The sequence below is a fragment of the Phycomyces blakesleeanus genome (assembly GCF_001638985.1).
Source record: "Phycomyces blakesleeanus NRRL 1555(-) unplaced genomic scaffold PHYBLscaffold_5, whole genome shotgun sequence".
In the NCBI taxonomy this organism is placed as follows: Eukaryota; Fungi; Mucoromycota; class Mucoromycetes; order Mucorales; family Phycomycetaceae; genus Phycomyces; species Phycomyces blakesleeanus.
In genome coordinates this window covers 1399285-1418352 of record NW_017265138.1, presented here as the reverse complement: position 1 = coordinate 1418352, position 19068 = coordinate 1399285, and the positions used below count along the sequence as shown (strand labels likewise).

The 19068-nt window shown below is 35.8% G+C and overlaps 5 protein-coding genes across 5 annotated transcripts; 2 read left to right on the top strand and 3 right to left on the bottom strand.

Moving 5' to 3' along the window:
- The first annotated feature begins 5444 nt into the window (after positions 1-5444).
- PHYBLDRAFT_77204 (secreted coth spore-coat protein domain-containing protein) lies at positions 5445-7927 on the top strand. Its single transcript, XM_018443238.1, has 2 exons — positions 5445-5877; positions 6044-7927. The coding sequence occupies exons 1-2, from the start codon at positions 5520-5522 to the stop codon at positions 7567-7569; spliced, it is 1884 nt and encodes a 627-aa protein (XP_018294983.1). The 5' UTR covers positions 5445-5519; the 3' UTR covers positions 7570-7927.
- A 3232-nt stretch (positions 7928-11159) lies between these two features.
- Positions 11160-12017, bottom strand: PHYBLDRAFT_158024 (hypothetical protein). Its single transcript, XM_018433716.1, has 2 exons — positions 11781-12017; positions 11160-11634 (listed from the first exon to the last, which is right to left on the bottom strand). The coding sequence occupies exons 1-2, from the start codon at positions 11860-11862 to the stop codon at positions 11459-11461; spliced, it is 258 nt and encodes an 85-aa protein (XP_018294982.1). The 5' UTR covers positions 11863-12017; the 3' UTR covers positions 11160-11458.
- A 2235-nt stretch (positions 12018-14252) lies between these two features.
- On the bottom strand, positions 14253-14928 carry PHYBLDRAFT_142449 (hypothetical protein; the record flags this gene model as incomplete). The annotated part of the gene is made up of 5 exons (XM_018430820.1): positions 14253-14344; positions 14403-14543; positions 14585-14706; positions 14785-14813; positions 14920-14928. The coding sequence occupies 5 exons, from the start codon at positions 14926-14928 to the stop codon at positions 14253-14255; spliced, it is 393 nt and encodes a 130-aa protein (XP_018294981.1).
- An 867-nt stretch (positions 14929-15795) lies between these two features.
- PHYBLDRAFT_142448 (hypothetical protein) lies at positions 15796-16875 on the top strand (the record flags this gene model as incomplete). Its single annotated transcript, XM_018430819.1, has 4 exons — positions 15796-16174; positions 16231-16406; positions 16548-16702; positions 16809-16875. The coding sequence occupies 4 exons, from the start codon at positions 15796-15798 to the stop codon at positions 16873-16875; spliced, it is 777 nt and encodes a 258-aa protein (XP_018294980.1).
- Positions 16876-17227: 352 nt separating this feature from the next.
- PHYBLDRAFT_165433 (CCCH-type zinc finger transcription factor) lies at positions 17228-18619 on the bottom strand (the record flags this gene model as incomplete). Its single annotated transcript, XM_018435241.1, has 2 exons — positions 17228-17641; positions 17720-18619. 2 exons carry the CDS (start codon positions 18617-18619, stop codon positions 17228-17230), a joined length of 1314 nt encoding a protein of 437 aa, XP_018294979.1.
- Between the last annotated feature and the right edge of the window lie 449 nt (positions 18620-19068).

The window sequence follows — 19068 nt, the reverse complement described above, 5'->3', positions numbered from 1 at the left end:
TAAGAGTCCCCATTAAAGCCTATAGACTTTGGTGTAAAAACTTTTATTTATTCATTAAGCTAAAGAGAAAGAACAAAAGGAGAGAGAGAGAGAGAGAGAGAGAGAGATAGTATCGTCAGAGTTATATTAAGGAATGATATACGTTTTCTTGTACATCATCGTTGGCTTTATATATATATATTGCAACGGTTACATTGCTCTGTATAGCCTTTTTCTTCTTATTTTAGTTTCAAATACAGGTTATAAGAAGAGAAGGAAGAAGAGAAAAACGAAAACAAATAAACCAAGAAACTTGTTAATGAATGACCTTTATTATTAACAGCAATTGAAATCGACCTATTTGACTGATAATATTATTGCCACTATTCGATAAATCGACACAGAACATTCAGAACATCCAGAACACCCAGAGAATCCATTAATATTCTTGTATTTGGAACACTAATATGTATATGCATATGCACATATACTTTGAAAAAATAAATAAGAAGAAGAAAGGGTGTTCAAATATGCTTAGACTTGGCTATTAATTTACTCTTATTCTCATAGTCTGTTTACACTTTTTTTTTCTTTTTCTTGGCAAACATCACCCCTCCGCTCATCTTCTTTCCTTCTTCATTAATCTTTAGGAGCATGACCAAAGCACAAAGTTTAATAGTGTAAACAACAACAATAATAGCAATGTTTTTTTTCAAAATTAATTAATTAATTAATTAAATAATCAGGTCTTTTACATTTGAAACAGTCGTGGGTACATACATATATCTATTATTATTATTATTATTATTTTCTAATAAGGCCATGAATAACTAAGGCTTGATTCACAAACGTTTGGCTGTTCAAATGACTTGCGATCTACATACAAATATACATTCAGCTAATTATTATAATAATCAAGTATAGTCTAAATGACTACTTATCATTTAATTAAAATGGAATAAAAACTACCAAAAAAAAAGAAGATTGCTTCAATGTAACATATATATATATATATCTTTCTCTTTTAGCCACAGTTGAATACAAAAAAATAAATAAAGTACAAGTAAACTCAAAGCATAATCTCATTAATACTTCTTTTCTTTTTCTTGTTAACAAAAAACAAACAGATTCTAATTTCACATGAAGAATTGAAACAATAAATAAATACCTAGTTTTCGGTGAGACTATTGGATTATTATTATTATTTTGGTTGTTGTACTGTTGTAATTGTAATTGTAATTGAAGTTATAATTATACTTATTACTATATTAATAACAGTGGCGTTTATTTAGTACAATTTTTAATTGATGTTAGTATCAGTATTAGTAATGTCTTCATTTGTTTCTTAGCGATTAATTACATCTCTTATAAGAACCACAGTGAAGATATATAAAAGAAGAAGGATGTGATTTTTTGTATTAAATAGAGACATTGATATACTTACATATATAGGTATGTAGATCTACAAATAACTTTACGACTAAAATCAGTAATCAATAAACATATAATCTCCTTACGAATATACTCCATTGATACACACAAATATATTGTGTGTGTGTTTATTAAAGTACAACAGATTACAAAGAAGTTTATTAGCATACATTATACATTTAAAACAAACCAAACAGTGTAGAATCTTGTGAGAGCATCTATAGTTTCACAGGTTAAAACACCCAAAGGAAATAAGAATATTGCACAATCTGTAGTAGTAAAACAGGAAATGTAATTGACATTCTGAATGAAAGAAATATAAAAGATCATCCAATTTGTTGTTGTGTATTCCCTAAAACAAAAAATTCGTAATATGTTACAAAGATCTACTTTCTTTCTTTCTTTTCTGAAATATTTCTAATTGCCCACAGTGGGTATAAATCAGTATAAGCGTGTCTGCGCTGTCAGCCAATGGAAAACTATTGGTTTTCCTTGTCTTTAACTATAAATCTATTTTGTACGCATTAATCATGCCTTTAGTTTGCTCTGGTCTAAAGTGTCTCGAGTGCATGTAATATAATGAATTCTATATACATATTGGTACTGATACTGATACTTTTTTTTGATATCTCTGTAGTCTCATTACTCAACCTGAGAGTTGTGTGTGGGTGTGTGCCGGTCGGTCTGGATAATCTTTCTTTCTTTGGGATTTTTTTTGTCTCTGTATAACGCGCAAAATAAGTTTATGTGGGTAAAATTAAATCGGAATTTGACCTTTTTCCCCCCTTCTTTTTACTTCAGTTACAATCTGTACATCTATGGACACAGGACATACATACACACATACACACATACATTACACTTTTTTTTTTTTTAGAAAAAGGCAATATAATATAAAGTGTCCAAAGACTTTAACTTGGTCTTCAATCTCTGTTCGTACTTGATAAAAATTCAACCAAAGAGACAAATTCTCTTGTGACTCAAAGGAATTGCAACCAACGTATTATTATCAATTGTTACTAAATGCCGCCCTCTATTTTTCCGTCTCTCTCTCTCTATCTATCTATATATCTATCTATCTTTCTCTCTCTGTGTGGGTATTGTATTTGCTCACATGCTTATGCAATAAACACAGAATTTATAAATTGTGACAATAACTTCAATATCAACAGCAAAAAATAAAAAAATAAACTAAAGTGTCTTTGAATATCTATTTATGTAAATATTACCTTGGAAAGCAATACAATTCATGTCAAAATGTTGCACTATAAAATAAAATAAAGTAGAAATTTATTATCATTTTCATGATAATTTATTATCATCAATGTGGGTGTGTGTGCATGCAAAAGGAGAAATGGTCCTGATTGAGTGGCACAATGAAGATCCCAATAGACGGGCTACCAGCCTCATTTGCAGGATTTGATAAATAAATAAAAAGAAGTGAATAATTATGTCCAGATATTGAAACATGAACCTGGAAAAATATTCATTGGTTAAATAAATAAATACAAATACAAATACAAATATAAATATAAATATAAATGCATATAAATATATATTGCATGTTTTTGTAAGCAGTTTCTATTATTAGCGAATTATATTTTTTCTTTTTATATATATATTTAATTCATTGGTGGTTTAAATATAGAAACTTTCCTTTTTGTGCAAGAAATTGAAACTTAAAGAAGAGTAACTATGGCAACAAATTGTTTATATAAATATAAATATAAATATAAATATAAATATAAATAAATAAAATATCAGAAAAAGGCAACCTATTCGGAAGTAAAAATAAAATAAAATAAAGAAGCAACAAGAGAGAGAGAGAGAGAAAGAATAGAAGGAAAGAGAGTATCCAATGGTAGTGGATCTAGATGGTGAGGTGAGGTCAAGAGAGGTCAAGAGATGGTCGTACCATGTCGATCGATACAGTATATAAATAAAAAATAAAATAGAAAAGTCGTAAGTATGTGTGTGCGTATAAAGATCTATTCAATTGACCTATTGATTCCCTTTAATCAACCACGCAGACTCATATTCATACATTAGCAACACAATACACCTTTATTTATTTATATGTGTGTGTGTGTTTGTATTTAGATTCTTATTTGGTGCTGTTAAAAGAAAGGCTTGCTGCGACGGACTGACTGTATATTCCACTAATAAAAATAAAATTCAAAGAAATACTTAAACGACTTGTATATGCATATCCTACTGTATAATTCCAATATTTTTTTTTAAAAAAAAAGTAATAAAATAATCAAAGACAGGAATCTTCTGTTACAACCGTCAACCTCCTTTTGGGAAACATAATCATTATTTTAGTAATCTGGTAAGAAATTAAAGGTTACACGTCGGATACCCTTGAAAGCAGCCCTTTTTTTTTATAAAAAAAAAAAGACACTAGACGTCTGGTGCTGGCTAAAAAAGACACGCCTATTAAAGGCAACACTACACGCGATTTTACCGATCATTTCAATGGTTCCCAAGCAAAAATATATATATAAAATCAAAGAGAGAGCGAAAGATATTGTAATAAAAAGAGATATATATAGATGTATACATATGCAAGGGTGAATAGTGGGTTTGTGCACGAACAATAGAATGCAAATGGTGCATAAATAAGCTGGCAATTAGCTAAATGCTGCAATAGTAGTAATAGTAATAGTAATCATAATCACACACACCCACACACAATACATAGACAAGACCCATGTACATGTATATGCACATTTACATTCACATTCACAATCACATTTGAATTAAAACGCATTATGTATGCTATGCTATGCTGTGTCGTGTCGTTTCGTGTCGTTTCATATTGATCCTGCACAAAAGGAACGTTGCCACTGTGCCTCGCTGCACAGAAGATCAAAAACAAGGAGAGAAATAGAGAAGAGCAATTGTGATTATTACTGTTGTGGATTTTGTATTCTTTACAATTTTTACATCTTTCAAAAAAAAATGTTATCATATTTGAATGAATACTTTGTTTATTTCTATTGTATTGAAGCTCAAATCAAGACATATATACTCGAAATTACTTGTTGTTCTTCTTCTTGACATTGCATTGGTTTATCCAAGTAGCATCGAGAAAGACATTGAAAACGGAGAAGGAATTAATAAATATACAAAGAATGGTATAAACAGGGTCTGTTGTGTCTAGTTTTCGTGTGTGTACATATATAAAATATAAATATACATATTTATATTGAATAACCGAGGTACTCAGATTCAGTTACCAATCTTTTTATATATATAAAAATAAAATGTCTTTCTATTTTTTCACACCAGCTCAGTGTAATACGAAAATTATAATGCTAAATCCAGCTAATAGAAATATCATCAAAAGACTACAAATATCTTGTCTTTTATGGTTGTGTATTAGTAAAGGGCTTCCAGGCAAGGGAATAAGACAAATTATATATTGACATATTCTTATTCATAAGTGTTTATTTTTACTCTCCAATATTCTTGCTTAAAAAGAAAGGTATGACCAATAGTAATAAAGTATTCTTGAAATAATTTCTTATAGACATATATACACATATACACATTTATACACTTGCTTACAATGTAAGGTCACACACCCATCTTCCCGGGGATCGTCACCGAACCAGCATGGGTGTATATGTGCCACCTACACGGACAGTTAAAATAAAATAAATTATTATTATACATTTTATAATAGTAATAGCTAAATGTATATATGTGTGTGTGTGTGTGTATGTTCGTCCCAAGGTGAAGAACGAACACAAAAACTACCACCAAAACTATACAACCTCAAATACCAGATTCAATTACAAACACAAACATTTACTCACTCAAAAAAAAAAAAAAGGCAAACTTTCTTTTTTTCTTTTTCTTGAGAAACATCAGATCTCCGCCTTACTTTATCCTCCTTCTTACAATTTTTTTTTCACACCTATTGAAAATTATTTATATAGCTATTATTATTAATTATTATTTTATTTTATTTTATTTTTACTACAAATACTGTCTCATTTTATTTTAATTTCTTCACCTTCATTCACACTTCTTCTAATTCTTCCTTTACTTCTTCTTCTCCCTTTATTTTTCATTAACCAAAAAGGAAAAAAAAAAGCATAATGAAGTTGTGGACTTACACTAGTCTGTTCAGCATTGCTGTATCAGCCATTTCCGCCGCTGATGTCCAGTACTCAGTAGTCGCATTCCCAAAATCCGGTGAGACTGTTGGCGTTTCGGTCGGTGGCCAAGTCTACAACCTGGCCTCCAGCACTTTCCACTCCAACCTCTTCACTGGCTCAGCACCTGCTGGCGACACCTACCAATACGTTCTTTCGTCCGGATCAGCAGCTACCCCCGAGACCACCACCCGTTCCCTTGCCCAGGGTGCTTCCTCCACCGGAAACGAGTTCTATGGTCGCTCAAAGACCGTTTACGATGTTCCCTCCCTTCCCCAGGCTTACAACCCTATCTATCCCAGTAAGTTGATGAAATTAAATAGAATTAAGTATAAAACTATATTAGATTAGATTAAATTAATTACTTTAAATAATAATATTTCCAAAATAAAACATATAATGTCTAATGGCTATTGATCATATAATATAATATTAATCACACACAAAAATAAAATAAAACAATTTAGCTCTCTTTACAAACTTGAACAAGTCTAATGAAATTGCTACCATTATCATGACCGCAAACCAGACTGCCATTGATGCATATAACAAGGACCCCCTCGGAGACTACAAGGATGCTCTGGTTTCTGAGCTTGTTTACATCAGCAACAAGGAAACCTTCAAGTTCAACGGCGCCGGTCTGTCTACCAGTGGCCAGTCCACCAAGGACTTTGCCAAGCAGTCCTGGGCCATTGACTTTAACAAGTATTCCAATGCCACCGAGAAGGCCCTTCTTTACGGCCGTACTTCTCTCAAGCTCCGTGCCGAAGAGACCGACATGACCTTTGCTCGTGAAAAGTTGACACTTGACTGCCTTGCCGCTGCTGGTGGTGCCACTCTTTCCAGCTCCTGGGTCCGTGTGTTTATCAACGGTGAGGCCTACGGTCTGTTCTTGTTGATGGATGACTCCAGCACCCACCTTATCGAGGACATTCTTTACGGCGGCGACTGGTCTGCTGCCGGTGTCGGTGCCACTTACAAGGGCAATGCTCTGAGCCCCACTGTCGAGGGTAACCTTGTCTATGCCACCGAAGACCCGACCAAATACCCCGAAGACATCTACAAGCTCCAGGACAAGGGTAACGACAAGTCGCTCAACAAGACCACCGAGATGCAGCCCTTGATTGACTTTACCCGCCAGCTTGCCGCCATCGACCCCACCAAGGCCACCGACGCCAACAACAAGGGTGCCATTGGCGATCTTTTGAACCCCGAAAACACCATGATCCACCTCGCCCTCAACTTCCTGACCGGTTCTTGGGATGGTCTCTGGATCCAGGCCAGTAACTACTACCTCAACCAGGACATGCTGACCAAGAAGTACACCATCATCACCTACGACTTTGACGAGGTGTTTGGTAACGGTGCCGAGGCTGGCCTTGATACAGTTGCCTACACCGCATTTGCCCGTGCTGACTCCCAGCGCCCAGTTGTCGATGCATTCATCAAGTCTCCCTACTACAACCAGCAGTTCCAGGACATCGTCAAGACCATCGTCAAGCGTTTCTTCAAGCCCAGCACCATTGACCCCATCTTGGCTGCCTGGACCGAGATGCTCAAGGAGGACATTGCCTGGACCCGCACAATTGCTGGCAAGTCTGCTGGCCAGAAGACCACCTGGACTACTGCCGACTTTACTACCAACATGAACACCACTGCCCAGGGTACTATCGGTATCTCCCAGTGGGTTGCCTCTCGCTCGGCTGCCGTTGCCAAGCAACTCAACTTTACTACTGACGATGACCTTCCTGTTCTCGGTCCTTACACTGGTGGTAACACCCTTGACAGTAACGGTAACGTCGTCTCGCGTGCATCTGGCCAGGCTATCCAGCCCAGCGGATCCACTACTGCCCAGAGTGGCTCCAATGCCAGCACCAACAGCGGTGCTTCTGGTGACAAGGCTGCCAGCAAGGACAGCGCAGCCTCGACTCTTGTATCTGGCTTGTCTACCGGCGTAGCAGTTGCCGTTGCCGTTGCCGTTGCCATGATCTAAAAAAAATATATTCATATTCATAGTTTCTTTTTTTTTTTCTTTCTTTATTGAGAAAGCAAAGAATAATACAATACAATATAATACATATATATATAATATCCTTCCCACCTCTTCCCACTTTCTTAATTCACAACTTACACTTCACGCAAGAACCCATATATACAATTCATATACATAAACAAATAGTCAATAAAAATATTATTTTTTTCTCTACCTATATAAATATACATACATTTTGTGCTTGTATGTTTATATCTTTATTTACAAATTAAGCAGCTATATATTTCTGTTTGAATTTGCTGAGCCATTATTGTACACAAACACTAATATATATATATATTCTTTTATTTGTTTATTTAATTGTATTGGTTCATACTAATTGTTATCATTATAAGTATAGGTATATCAAAATCAAGCCAATTAAAAGAAAATAATACTCAAAGAATAAGAAATTGTGGTAGGGTAGGGTAGTGTGAGGTGGTGTGAGGTGGTGTGAAGTGGTGTGGTGTTAGGGTATGGTATGAAACAAATTAAATCAAATCAAATCAAATCAAATCAAATCAAATCAAATCAAAGTGCATTGCATTGAATTGCATTAAAAAACCGAATTGAAAGAAGAAAAAAAGGTGGGTTCGGTTCGGGTTGAAATGAGGTATTTACTATTCTGAGATGGCTCATTTTAAACCAATAGCCTATTTTTTTTTTGATCCGATCAAATTATCGTTTCTTTCCTCTCTCTCTTATATATATATGTATTTTACAGCCATACTTTTGATCACATATATAATATATATATAATTATTTTCTGGTGTATTCTATAAAGTGATCTCCTTTATTATTATACTCTTATTATTATTTATATAAAAATGGATTTTCCCGATCCTTTCTATATATATATATATATATTGCCACACCCGAGAAAAACAAGAATAAAGCCCAAAATAATATATATATATATAAAAAGAGAGAGAGAGAGAATGCTAAGCAGGAATAAATGACACGATCCACAAAATGCTGTTACTCAAGCAGTCAATACATTCTTTTACTTTTAACAAAGTCAAAAGTCAGAAAACAAAGGCCATCACATTATTCACATATTTGACTTTAACCAAAAAATCTGACACGCATTAGAATAAAACAAACACATCTTGTGATGGAAAATCTTTGTGTAAATGCCAATTATAATTGCTGTACCGATATTTTACAAATAATATATATATAGATCAACCATACCAACACGCACAAAGAGAATACTACAAAAAAAAGGCAATAATGCCAAGCTGGTGTATAGTTGGACAAAAGGTAGGTCAACCGAGAATAAACAAAACAAAGCAAAGCAAAGCAAAGCAAAGCAGAGCAAAGCAGAGCAAATCAAGTCTAAAAATATCTATACATGATTATAATTAGCTGCAAATAAAGTACGTATTTATAAATTTTGAAAACAAACAGATGGACAAAGGAACAAATGAAGAAACAAACCCTCATCGCGTGGATTCTTGAGACATCGCTAATTGTGTGGCAAAAAATACATACAGTATATACAGATCTCCACAGCTTATGAAGCTTTTTTTTTTTTTTTTTTTTTTTTGAAGATTATTGGTTTCTTTCTGTTCTATTGACTAAATGATCAGCCTTATTATTCTAGACCAAAACAAGAAGTATAATAATAAATGCCAAGTGATCTAGAATATCTGTAAACAAACCCTCTTTTTTGTTGTTTTGTTAAAAGAAGAAGAAAAAGGACCAAAATTGACGTATGTACAATGTGTACAGTGTGTACAAGATGCGTATAAGAGTGGTAGATTTTGAAAGGATAAATTGAAACAAAATTTTACAATAAAAACACACAACAACATAGAAAAGGCGCGGACAAGACAAATATTATATATTTAAAAAAAGAATTAAGGTATTGCAAGGGTTAACGATCCATTACAATTTTAGCCGAGTCAAAAAGGAACAAAATAATAAATAATCCCAAAGTTCAGTACGAGACGTGGGATCTTATGCTTACCCATCTATACTTTATAATCTCAAATGTTCTTAATTTGTATATATTATTCACCTTTTACGTGCAAAGTCCGCAAAAAAAAGGCATCGACTGTATACACATTACACTAGCAGTGAACCATAATAAAAACAACATCAAAGGAAAAAAAAACCAAAAAAAAAAACCATGGATTATTCACCATTTTCCTCTTGGTTCTTCGTCTCCTTTGATTCCTACTATTGAACATTCTACACACACAAAATACAATACAAATACATCTTGAATATTTATATCTAGGCTGACATAATGCTGTAAGGTATAGGTTGCGTAGAAACGGAACCAATTACTGTATTTCACCGAACTATATGTAGTTTATGTGTGTGAGTTAATGAGACAGTAGTAGATCATGATCCATTACAATACCGGAGCTACAATATACCAAAATCCCCCGTCTTTTCTTTATTTTTTCTTTTTTCTTTTCTTTTTCTGTGGTGGTGGTCGTTAAGGTATATTGCATGGTACAAGTAAAGAGGATATAGAAATATCCGTCAATTTTTTTTATCATTATCGGATATATCCAAATAAGTTAAAAGTGCGGAGAGAGAAGAGGGAGTGGCGCCCGCGATAAATATAAAAGTATATCAGACCAAATTTGACTAGAATTTAATGAAAATATTGTGTTCAATATACTCCTTTCTCTCTATTTAAAATAAAATCAAGGCACTGAATATATGTGTATAATTGTATGGGTCGTGGATCAGACATATTGGCGAAATAAAACAGGATCTACAGAGTCTATAGCTGTTTCAAGTAAATAAAGAAAGAAAAAATGGTTAATGCAAATACAAATGTAAAAGTGACAGGAGATGTGGTGTGAGATCGTGTGGTGTGGTATGGTGTGGTATGGTGTGGTGTAATGAGGTGCGGTACAGCGTTGTGTTGCGCTACTCGGCGCGGTGAGGCGACACCCGAGATAATTGATGGTGTACTACTTGAAAAAAAAAAACCAAACAAGATATAAATATAAATATAGAACGAAACGAATGTGCCACTGACTAACATAAGCAACAAGGGAAAAGATTCCAACAACAAAAAAAAACACAAATCCTAAATAACTTGCTTTTTGGCATTCTACATACTATATTTTGTTGAATTGTTAAAAGGTGATTAGGTATGTGGCATTTATCTGCTCTACAATGTTGCGAATTACAAGTGGGTCAGAAACTTTACTATTTATCATGAACAACCCACTCTTATACTCCACCCTTTACTGCCAAAGAAAAAAAATCTTGGCTCTAGATTTGTTCAAGCACAATAGACCCTCTCTCTCCCTCTTTTTTTTTTTTTCATTGTTTGATGACCAAAAGACTCTTATGCCGGTTTGCGGCTTTAGTTGAAGCGGCATTGGTTTTTATAAGATCAGATTAAAACATAAAGCTCGAAATCTGATAAGCTGCAACTAGAATACGAACTTCGGGTTCTTTAATATTGTACTTTTATTGATTGACTACACGAGTGGTTAAGCTTTAAGAAAAAGTTCTGACTCAAACAAACAAGATGTTCTCAAAAGAAAGGATTATTTTTGGTGGAGTAATGATGTTTTATCTTGTCTAAATATATATATATATATATCTTTTATTATGCATGTGAGTGAGTGTTAAAGAGTGCGAGTAAGCAAGTAAGACAGTGTAAATATAGGTGTTGGGTGTATATCGTATACAAACAAAAGGTAAGAAATATTATTCACGTACAGCAGAATAAAATAGTATACACATACGTATGCATATGTGAGTGTTTGAGTGTGAGCGAGTAAGTGAGTACATGCAAGTGAGCGAGAGAAAGAAAGAAAGAAAGAAAGAAAGATAGTGGGTGTGTATATGTGTATGTGTACGTATAAAAAGTCTAGCGAGCAAACATCTTGTTGTCTTTACTGTGTTGTTCGATCAAAGCAGCCAATTGTTCTCGGTTACGAAGTAGTTGTTGTTGCAATTCCGGACTCAACTGGCTGTATTGGTTTGCAAATTGTGGATTTTGAAGAAGAGCGCTTGCTTGTGCTAATCCATTGGCATAGCTTGAGGCTGTATACGCATCGATTATATATATATATATATATACATACATAATTTATATGGAGGTACGAATACAAGTTTCGAGTCAGTTTCAATTCTTTTCGTAGTTCATCTTTTACTTATTTATTTAATCAATTGTAAAATTGTTTGCGTACCTGACCCTGAATTAGTTGGTGGTCTTGCTTGTGTGTCCTGATTAGTTGTTAATCTTGCATGCTCAGCCTGGGCCCGTAACATTTCCTGGTGCTGAGCAGCTTGTTCGGCTGCAACACGAGCTTGCTCTTCAGTCAGACGTTGTCGTTGGTCAGCAAGCAACTGTCTATCTAATAAGATTTGTAGAGACGAAGAATCTGCACACTATATACATAAACATAAATTATGTCATTTGTAACCAATCTAAACTTTAAGTAAATTACGCTAAATATTATTCTTGTACCTTGGACATCTTTTGGGATACTTTGGCATGTCTTTCAAACATATCCGCCTGACATTTGAAGATATCCAACATAGTATTGTCTGATAGAAAGGTTTTTGAGACTGAAATCTGGATGTATGCTCTAGCCAAAACACACACACATAACACTAACTCCAAATGACACTTACCTTGTCGATCCATTGGTATCTTATTGGCGTCCAAATCTCCCTTGGGGTATTGATATATATGATAAGGAAGAATACGATCAATGGCATCTTGCAAGGACCTAAATGGTGTGTGATAATCTGGCCGAGTGACAGCACGATGATCAGACACAAGTGACTCGGCAAACCTATGAAAGATTAACAAATACAGTATTGGTTGTTAATTCATATATACATTCGTTTATGTTTTGGATTTTTTTTTACCTTTGCTTGACTCCCAAATGTTGCTCCTCCTCCTCAGGCATCCGTTTAGCAAACATTGGCTTTGCAGGCAATTGGTTGGGTACAAACCCAAAAGGCTTTGGATTGACCTGGCTTAGGGGAACCGTATGAGGAATTGGGGCGGGTGCATGTGTAGGAGCAGAAGGTCCGGCCTGAAGGGACTGCTGGAGAGCCAACAACTGCTGCTGAGACAGATTGTGTTGTTGAGGCTGGGCGGGATCCGTAGGCTGCACTTGAAGCTGCATGGGTTGCTGTGGTTGAGAGTGTTGTAATGAATGTTGCTGCTGGCGTTTTTTTGAGTATTTCCCAGTCTTTACATATTTCCGGGTTGTCTTGACCTCGGATGAGTTCATGTTCTGGTAGGTCGACGCATTCTGCTGTTGGATTCGCAACTGCTGCTGCTCCAATTCCTCCCTAAGCTTTCGCTTGGTTTCCTTGAGAGCATCAGCCTCCGCACTTGACGTCTGCGCCTGTAAAGGCACAGGCAGAGGTGCAGCGAATCCATTATGCTTCGGGGCAAGGGTCTTTGCAGCAGCAAATGCACCCGAATTTTCGGATGCCAAGATGGCAGGCGAAATTGGGGTTGGGCGGGCAGTGTTGGCTTTTGCGGCAGCTGCCATAGTAGCTGCATGGAGCGCTTGGATTTCTGACATGAGTAGCTTACGTTGTTCTTCTCCAATTGAAGCCACAGACATATTGTCTGGCAGCTTGTAGATAATCTGATCACCTTTTCGGACCATCAGAACCTTCAAACCTGCCAATGTCAACTGGGTGATGATCTCTTCATCAACTGCAGTTGCTGGGTTGTCCGAATTAGGCATCTAGATTATCGTAAAAAATAAAACCAAAAAAAAAAAGCATCATTCCCGCAAACAGAGAAATGTTGATTTTTTTCTTTCTTTCTTAAGTCCAACTGAAATTGCATGGAAGAACAGAATATATACATATATATAACGAATCAAGTGTATATCAAGCTGACCTGATCAATCAAGCCAGCAGGTGTATTCTCTCGATTTATTTGCGAAGTCATTCAGTTTGTCTTTTTTTAATTTTTATTTGGTGGTTCTAAATTAGAACATTATGGTCAATAAATTATGGTCAAGTTCTTTGCTTTTCCTCATTGCCGGTCAAAAGGAGTACAAAAGACAGGCAAAAAGATTGATAATAAAAAAGAGAAAAAAAAAATAGACAATACAGAAAGAATAATCCCTTTGGCTACACTTCCACTAATATCCAGAAAGCGCGACTTTGTCAATCCACTTGACTTGACTTTCCCCCCTCCCCCCCCCTCTTTCTTTCTCTCGATCTTTTTTTTTCCCTCCCCCACTATTCATAAAAAAAATAAATAGGACAGGCGCCGCTTACCTTTGTAACAGCTCGGGATGGTATGACCGCTTCTCTCCCTCCACCCAAAAAAAAAAAATTCAATTCAATTCAATTCCTATGAATATGAACATGTGACGTCACTTTATTTTCCAACTTTTTTTTATCCAATCACTTGTCTGTATCATTTTTTTTTACACCACAAGGAAAAATTAACAGTACTGAATTCCTGGGTCTTGCACAGCACGTACTAATTCGAGAATTATTTGCTCACTTTGTTTCAATTTTTTTTTATATATATATATTTTCTCGCTCTCATTTACAGTTACTACTTGTCCTCTCTCTCTCACACACACACACACACTCACATATATATATATACATCTTTTCTGGAAACAATTTGCGCACGCATAAAAAAAATTGGCCATATTCAAATTTTTGCTTCAAAAATCATTTTCATGTGGGCTGTGGGACATCGATATTCCCAGGTTGAGATTGCGCCACACTTCTCCGTCAAATGCCCACCCAAACTCGTCTACCACAAGATTTACGCCACTTGCTTTTTTTTGGCAAGATAGCGACGCTCTCTTCACAAATAACGGAAAGGGGTTTGGCGTTTAATGATCGAGGAACTGCGCTCACTAGTCGCACAGGTTGTCGAAAAGTAGTTCCTTTCGGAGGTGTGTACCAGGTGTCCCGTTGCGGAGAGCTATCCTGTGTTGCTGTTGTAATCTCTACCCCGAGTAGATTCAGTGATTTTAATGGAGAACCTTACGGACAGCCTGGACGCTAACTTTAGGGGAACGACATTTCTTGGTAGGACACAACATTTTGACTGTATCAAACCACCAATTGTGGCCGTTTTTTTCTCCGGCATCGAATGAATCTATCTGGCTCCTAAAGATACAGAATATTTCGTATAAAGATTTTCTTTTGTGCTTTGCAAAAAAAAAACAGTGGATGGGGATTACTTACCAGCTGGTGCTGACGAACTCTGGGAGTATCTAGGTGAAACAAAGAGAAAGACATTATACGCGTAAGAAGGCCAATAAATAGTAAAGACATCCAACAATACTGCATCACACTCTAATGACAACAACTCTTTATAACCTTTGGCATAACTGGCTATTGATATAGTGCATATGTGACTAATTATTATTTCTTTATTGTCAAGTCTAAATTTAAGGTACAAACAGTTATTAACTGAATATACAGGAATTGATTTTTTTTCGTACGAGACAGTATTTTATTATTAAGTTGCCCAAATACAGATTGTGGCTCTTAAAGTAATGAGAGCTAGGTGCCTGTCAAGAGATTAATGAACACAAAGTGTAAGGGCACACCATTTTGCCCTGAAGGATTAGGGAAAAACACCGATCTTGTCATGTAGTCACAATTGATTAGTCTGGTTGTATAAAAATGTCGTTTCCGTAAGATTGCTAATAAAGATTTAAGGCACAAATACTTGATGATGATATATATATATATATATAAAGGCAGCTTTAATATTGATTCTGTCAAAATTCTTTTGATCAATTAAAGCCAATCGATTGAGCATATTGAAGCAGCATTTTATTAAAGTATCTATTGACAATACATTCGATTCTTTCAATAAAGGTGCAACATGTTTCTTTTGCACACTATACTAACAACTAATTGTGCTAAAGATAAATATTATGCAAAGAGCAACTAGGTCAGTAACCGCGTTCTATATACCGATAAACAAATCACAGCATAAGCTCTTTACTGGCCCCATCAGCAAAAATTGCAACAGAGTATATTAGCAAAAAGCGTCGCAAGATTTTACCATCAAAAGAGTGTTACAGACTTAAGCAACAGAAAAAAAAATTGCTACAGAGTTTACCAGAAAAAAATTGTTACAAAATTCGCCTTTTTTCCCCTGAGCTTTCTAACTCAAACCCTCATATAGAACACCAAAAAAAAAACTCCCCCCTCCTGTTGAACCAAAATAGACTCATTTCAACGATGCCCTTCAACAATTTTTCAAATAACCAACAGTCATGGTACTCTGTCTTTTGTTTCTTTACACCAGTCTATTGCGAAGGACAGGAAAAAAATGCGATGAATACCACTCCTGAAGAATGGGCAGATGACTTGGTCAAATCTATATGGCGACCAGTTACCATTGGATTGGCGATCGGCTTGCCCACAATCTATTTTATATCCACTTACCTCATTGGCAAACGTTACAAAACAGTTGGCCACATTCCACCCGAGGCATTTGCCAGCAAACAAGTTATTCGAGGCAGAGTAACCTCTGTAGGAGACAGTGACAATTTTAGACTTTACCACACCCCTGGCTGGGGCTGGGGTTGGCTCCGCAAGATACCCACCACTCGCAAAGGTTAACATTTTTTTTTACCATATATATATACACATTTCTCATTATTTTCTGTTCAGACCTCAGGAATCAAACGATCCCTATTAGAATTGCAGGTGTAGATGCACCCGAAGGAGCTCATTTCGGTATGCCATCTCAGCCCTTCTCAGCCGAAGCAAAATCATTTTTGACAGCTATGGTTCTCAATAGAGATGTAAAGGTGCAATTATTGAGTAGGGACCAATACAGCCGAGTGGTAAGGATTTTTCTTTCTTTCTCTCTCTTTTTTTAATATTATTATTATTTATTATTATTTAATAATAATAATTAAATGTGGTTACAAAATTCTGAGCCAAGTAAGTAAGTATACTAAGAAACTTTGTGTATTGAAATAAAGGTTGCCATGGCTTATGTGCGCCGCCCTCCCTTCTTTCGTTCAAAGAATGTTTCGGTCGAAATGGCCAAAGAGGGACTGGCAAGCGTCTATGTGGCCAAGGGAGCAGAATACGCCAATCTCTTACCAGATCTCGAAAAAGCAGTAACAAAAGCAAAGTAAGCTATTATATTGTTACGGTTATTGTAGACGCTTGGATTTCCCTCTATATGTGTTTGTTTGTTTGTTCTCAATATTATAAATGCAAAATCTTGGGGTTATTAGGAAGCAGCAAAAAGGAATTTGGTCATTAAAGGCCTATGTATCCCCCGAAGATCACAAGGCAAAGTAAGTGAATCATCAAGTTAGATTATGTATTTGTATGTATGTGTGTATGTATCTCACAGATAAAATAGGTTTCTTCGTGGAGGCAAATAGTAAATATGCAAAAAAAGGGGAAAATCTTATTGTCATTGTCATTGTTATGGTTATTATTATTATTGTTGTTGTTTCTTTTAGCATACTATGGATAATGCCTGTGTATATACTATTGTCACCTAAACCCAGTTCTATACAATTTATTCAAGTTGATATTATATTATGTCTTATATATGTGTATATAAAAGTATTTACCATTTAGTTGTTATTTTTGGTTTTAGTTTTTGTTTTGAAGGAAAAAGCAGGCTGAACTTATCTCTCAAAGACTAATCATCGTTATCTGGTTTCCAGATCTTGTCTCTTACACTAGACCACGCTGAACTTGGTTTAGAGTAGTGACTCTTGACCACCCGCAATGGAATCCTCAGTCGCATCAGATTAATCTTGTTAATGTTTTCCTTTAGTGCCACAGGTCCTAATTCGCTTGCCTGGTGGCAAAAGACAAAGGCTGTCATGAACGCATCATAATGTGCTGCGTGATCTCGTCTCTGATTTGGTTCAATCGAAGGAGCTTTATCTTGCTCCTCAGTTTCTCTTATTTCTTCTTCCCCCACTTCTTCTTCTTTCACCTCTACTTCAGTCTGCTCTTTCTCTCGTTTGATTCCTTGGTCCTTGTCGAGAATAAGGTCTAGGTCATGCGAGGACAGGCATTCCTTACCAGATTTACACCATCCATAATTCTGCACTCCAACACACATATATATGTTAAAACACTGACAATATTTTATAAAGATTCTTCTCATTCTTCATCGGCTTACCGAATAGTTGTGGCATATAATACTAGGTGTCTTATTTAAGCCGTTAAGCTTTTTAGCACGCATACGACGTTTGCTGCCCTGAGAAAGTGGAACGGATTCATCCGCTGTACGCTTCAATGGGGTTGTTACTGTTGAACCAACTAAAGGATCCCCAACTCTAACAGCAAAGTTTCCTGTAGCTACACTCGATCCAGGTGTGAGTTGCTGTCTTGATCGATCATACTTGCAATACAGATAAGCAAGGTATGATTTCTGTTCAGAAAGGACTTGGTTGGCCAGGTACTTGGTATCATAGATACCAGAGGGGAACATTTCGACCAAATCTGCAACAAATATGGAAAGAGAGGCGGGCAATTCAGCAAAGAAACTCTGATAGATATACATGAGATCCAAAAGGCCGTTGTGTACGATAATCGGAATATTGTTCTTGCGTATTGTAAACAAGAGATCTCGCCAAAGGGATCGAATGTCGCGTTGGGATGTAACAGCATGTGTTCCGGCATGGTAAGGTAGGCCAAACTGGAAATGACGATTGAAGTCAAGACCATTTTCTGCAAGAAACTTGAGGTTTCCGGGATCTACTTGAAAGGTATCTTGATTGCTTGTCAGGAACTCAAAGTTTTGGGCACCGTACACAGCCATGTTTGATTCCGAGGGAAGTTCCTGAAGAGTTGTCATGCCAAATGATACGATCGCATGACTTTTGACCACAACAGCCAGGGCATCGTAGCGTTGTTCCATGTTTTTCACGATTCTTTTGCAATGACCAGTGAATTCTGTATCGACTGCAATGTAGTTTGACTTTGAAACATTTTCTAGGATTGTTGAGTAGAGGGTATCAAAGTTTTTGATTGAAACCTCATTGTACGCGACGTGAGGCACAACTGTTTTTTGGATCATCTTGAGACTAGACAAAAATAACAAAGAAAAGGATAACTGAATCGTGTAAGCAGGATATTGTACAGTGACTGTCTTGTCTTACAGCAAAATACGGACCGTAATATGGTGGCAATAACTTTAGAAAACCAAAATATGGTTCTTTTTTTATTATTTTTAATTAGGAAAAAGTTAATAAAAAAATATAGTAGCCTTTTCTGAAAAACCAATAAATTTATGGCTTTGAATAGAATATTACGATTAGCTAAAATGAAATGACACATTTTCATGTAAAATTAAAAGGTCATAAGGGTTTGAGATCTTGTAGGGGTTTTTATTTTCTTTTGTAATTTTACCACCTTAACAGTATTGCCTTTATTAGGGGGTTTCAGTAAATATGCGGATGCGGATCAGTATCGCGGGGTTTAACATTGTAAATTATTGGCTGAAAATAATCTGAGTAAAATTAAAAT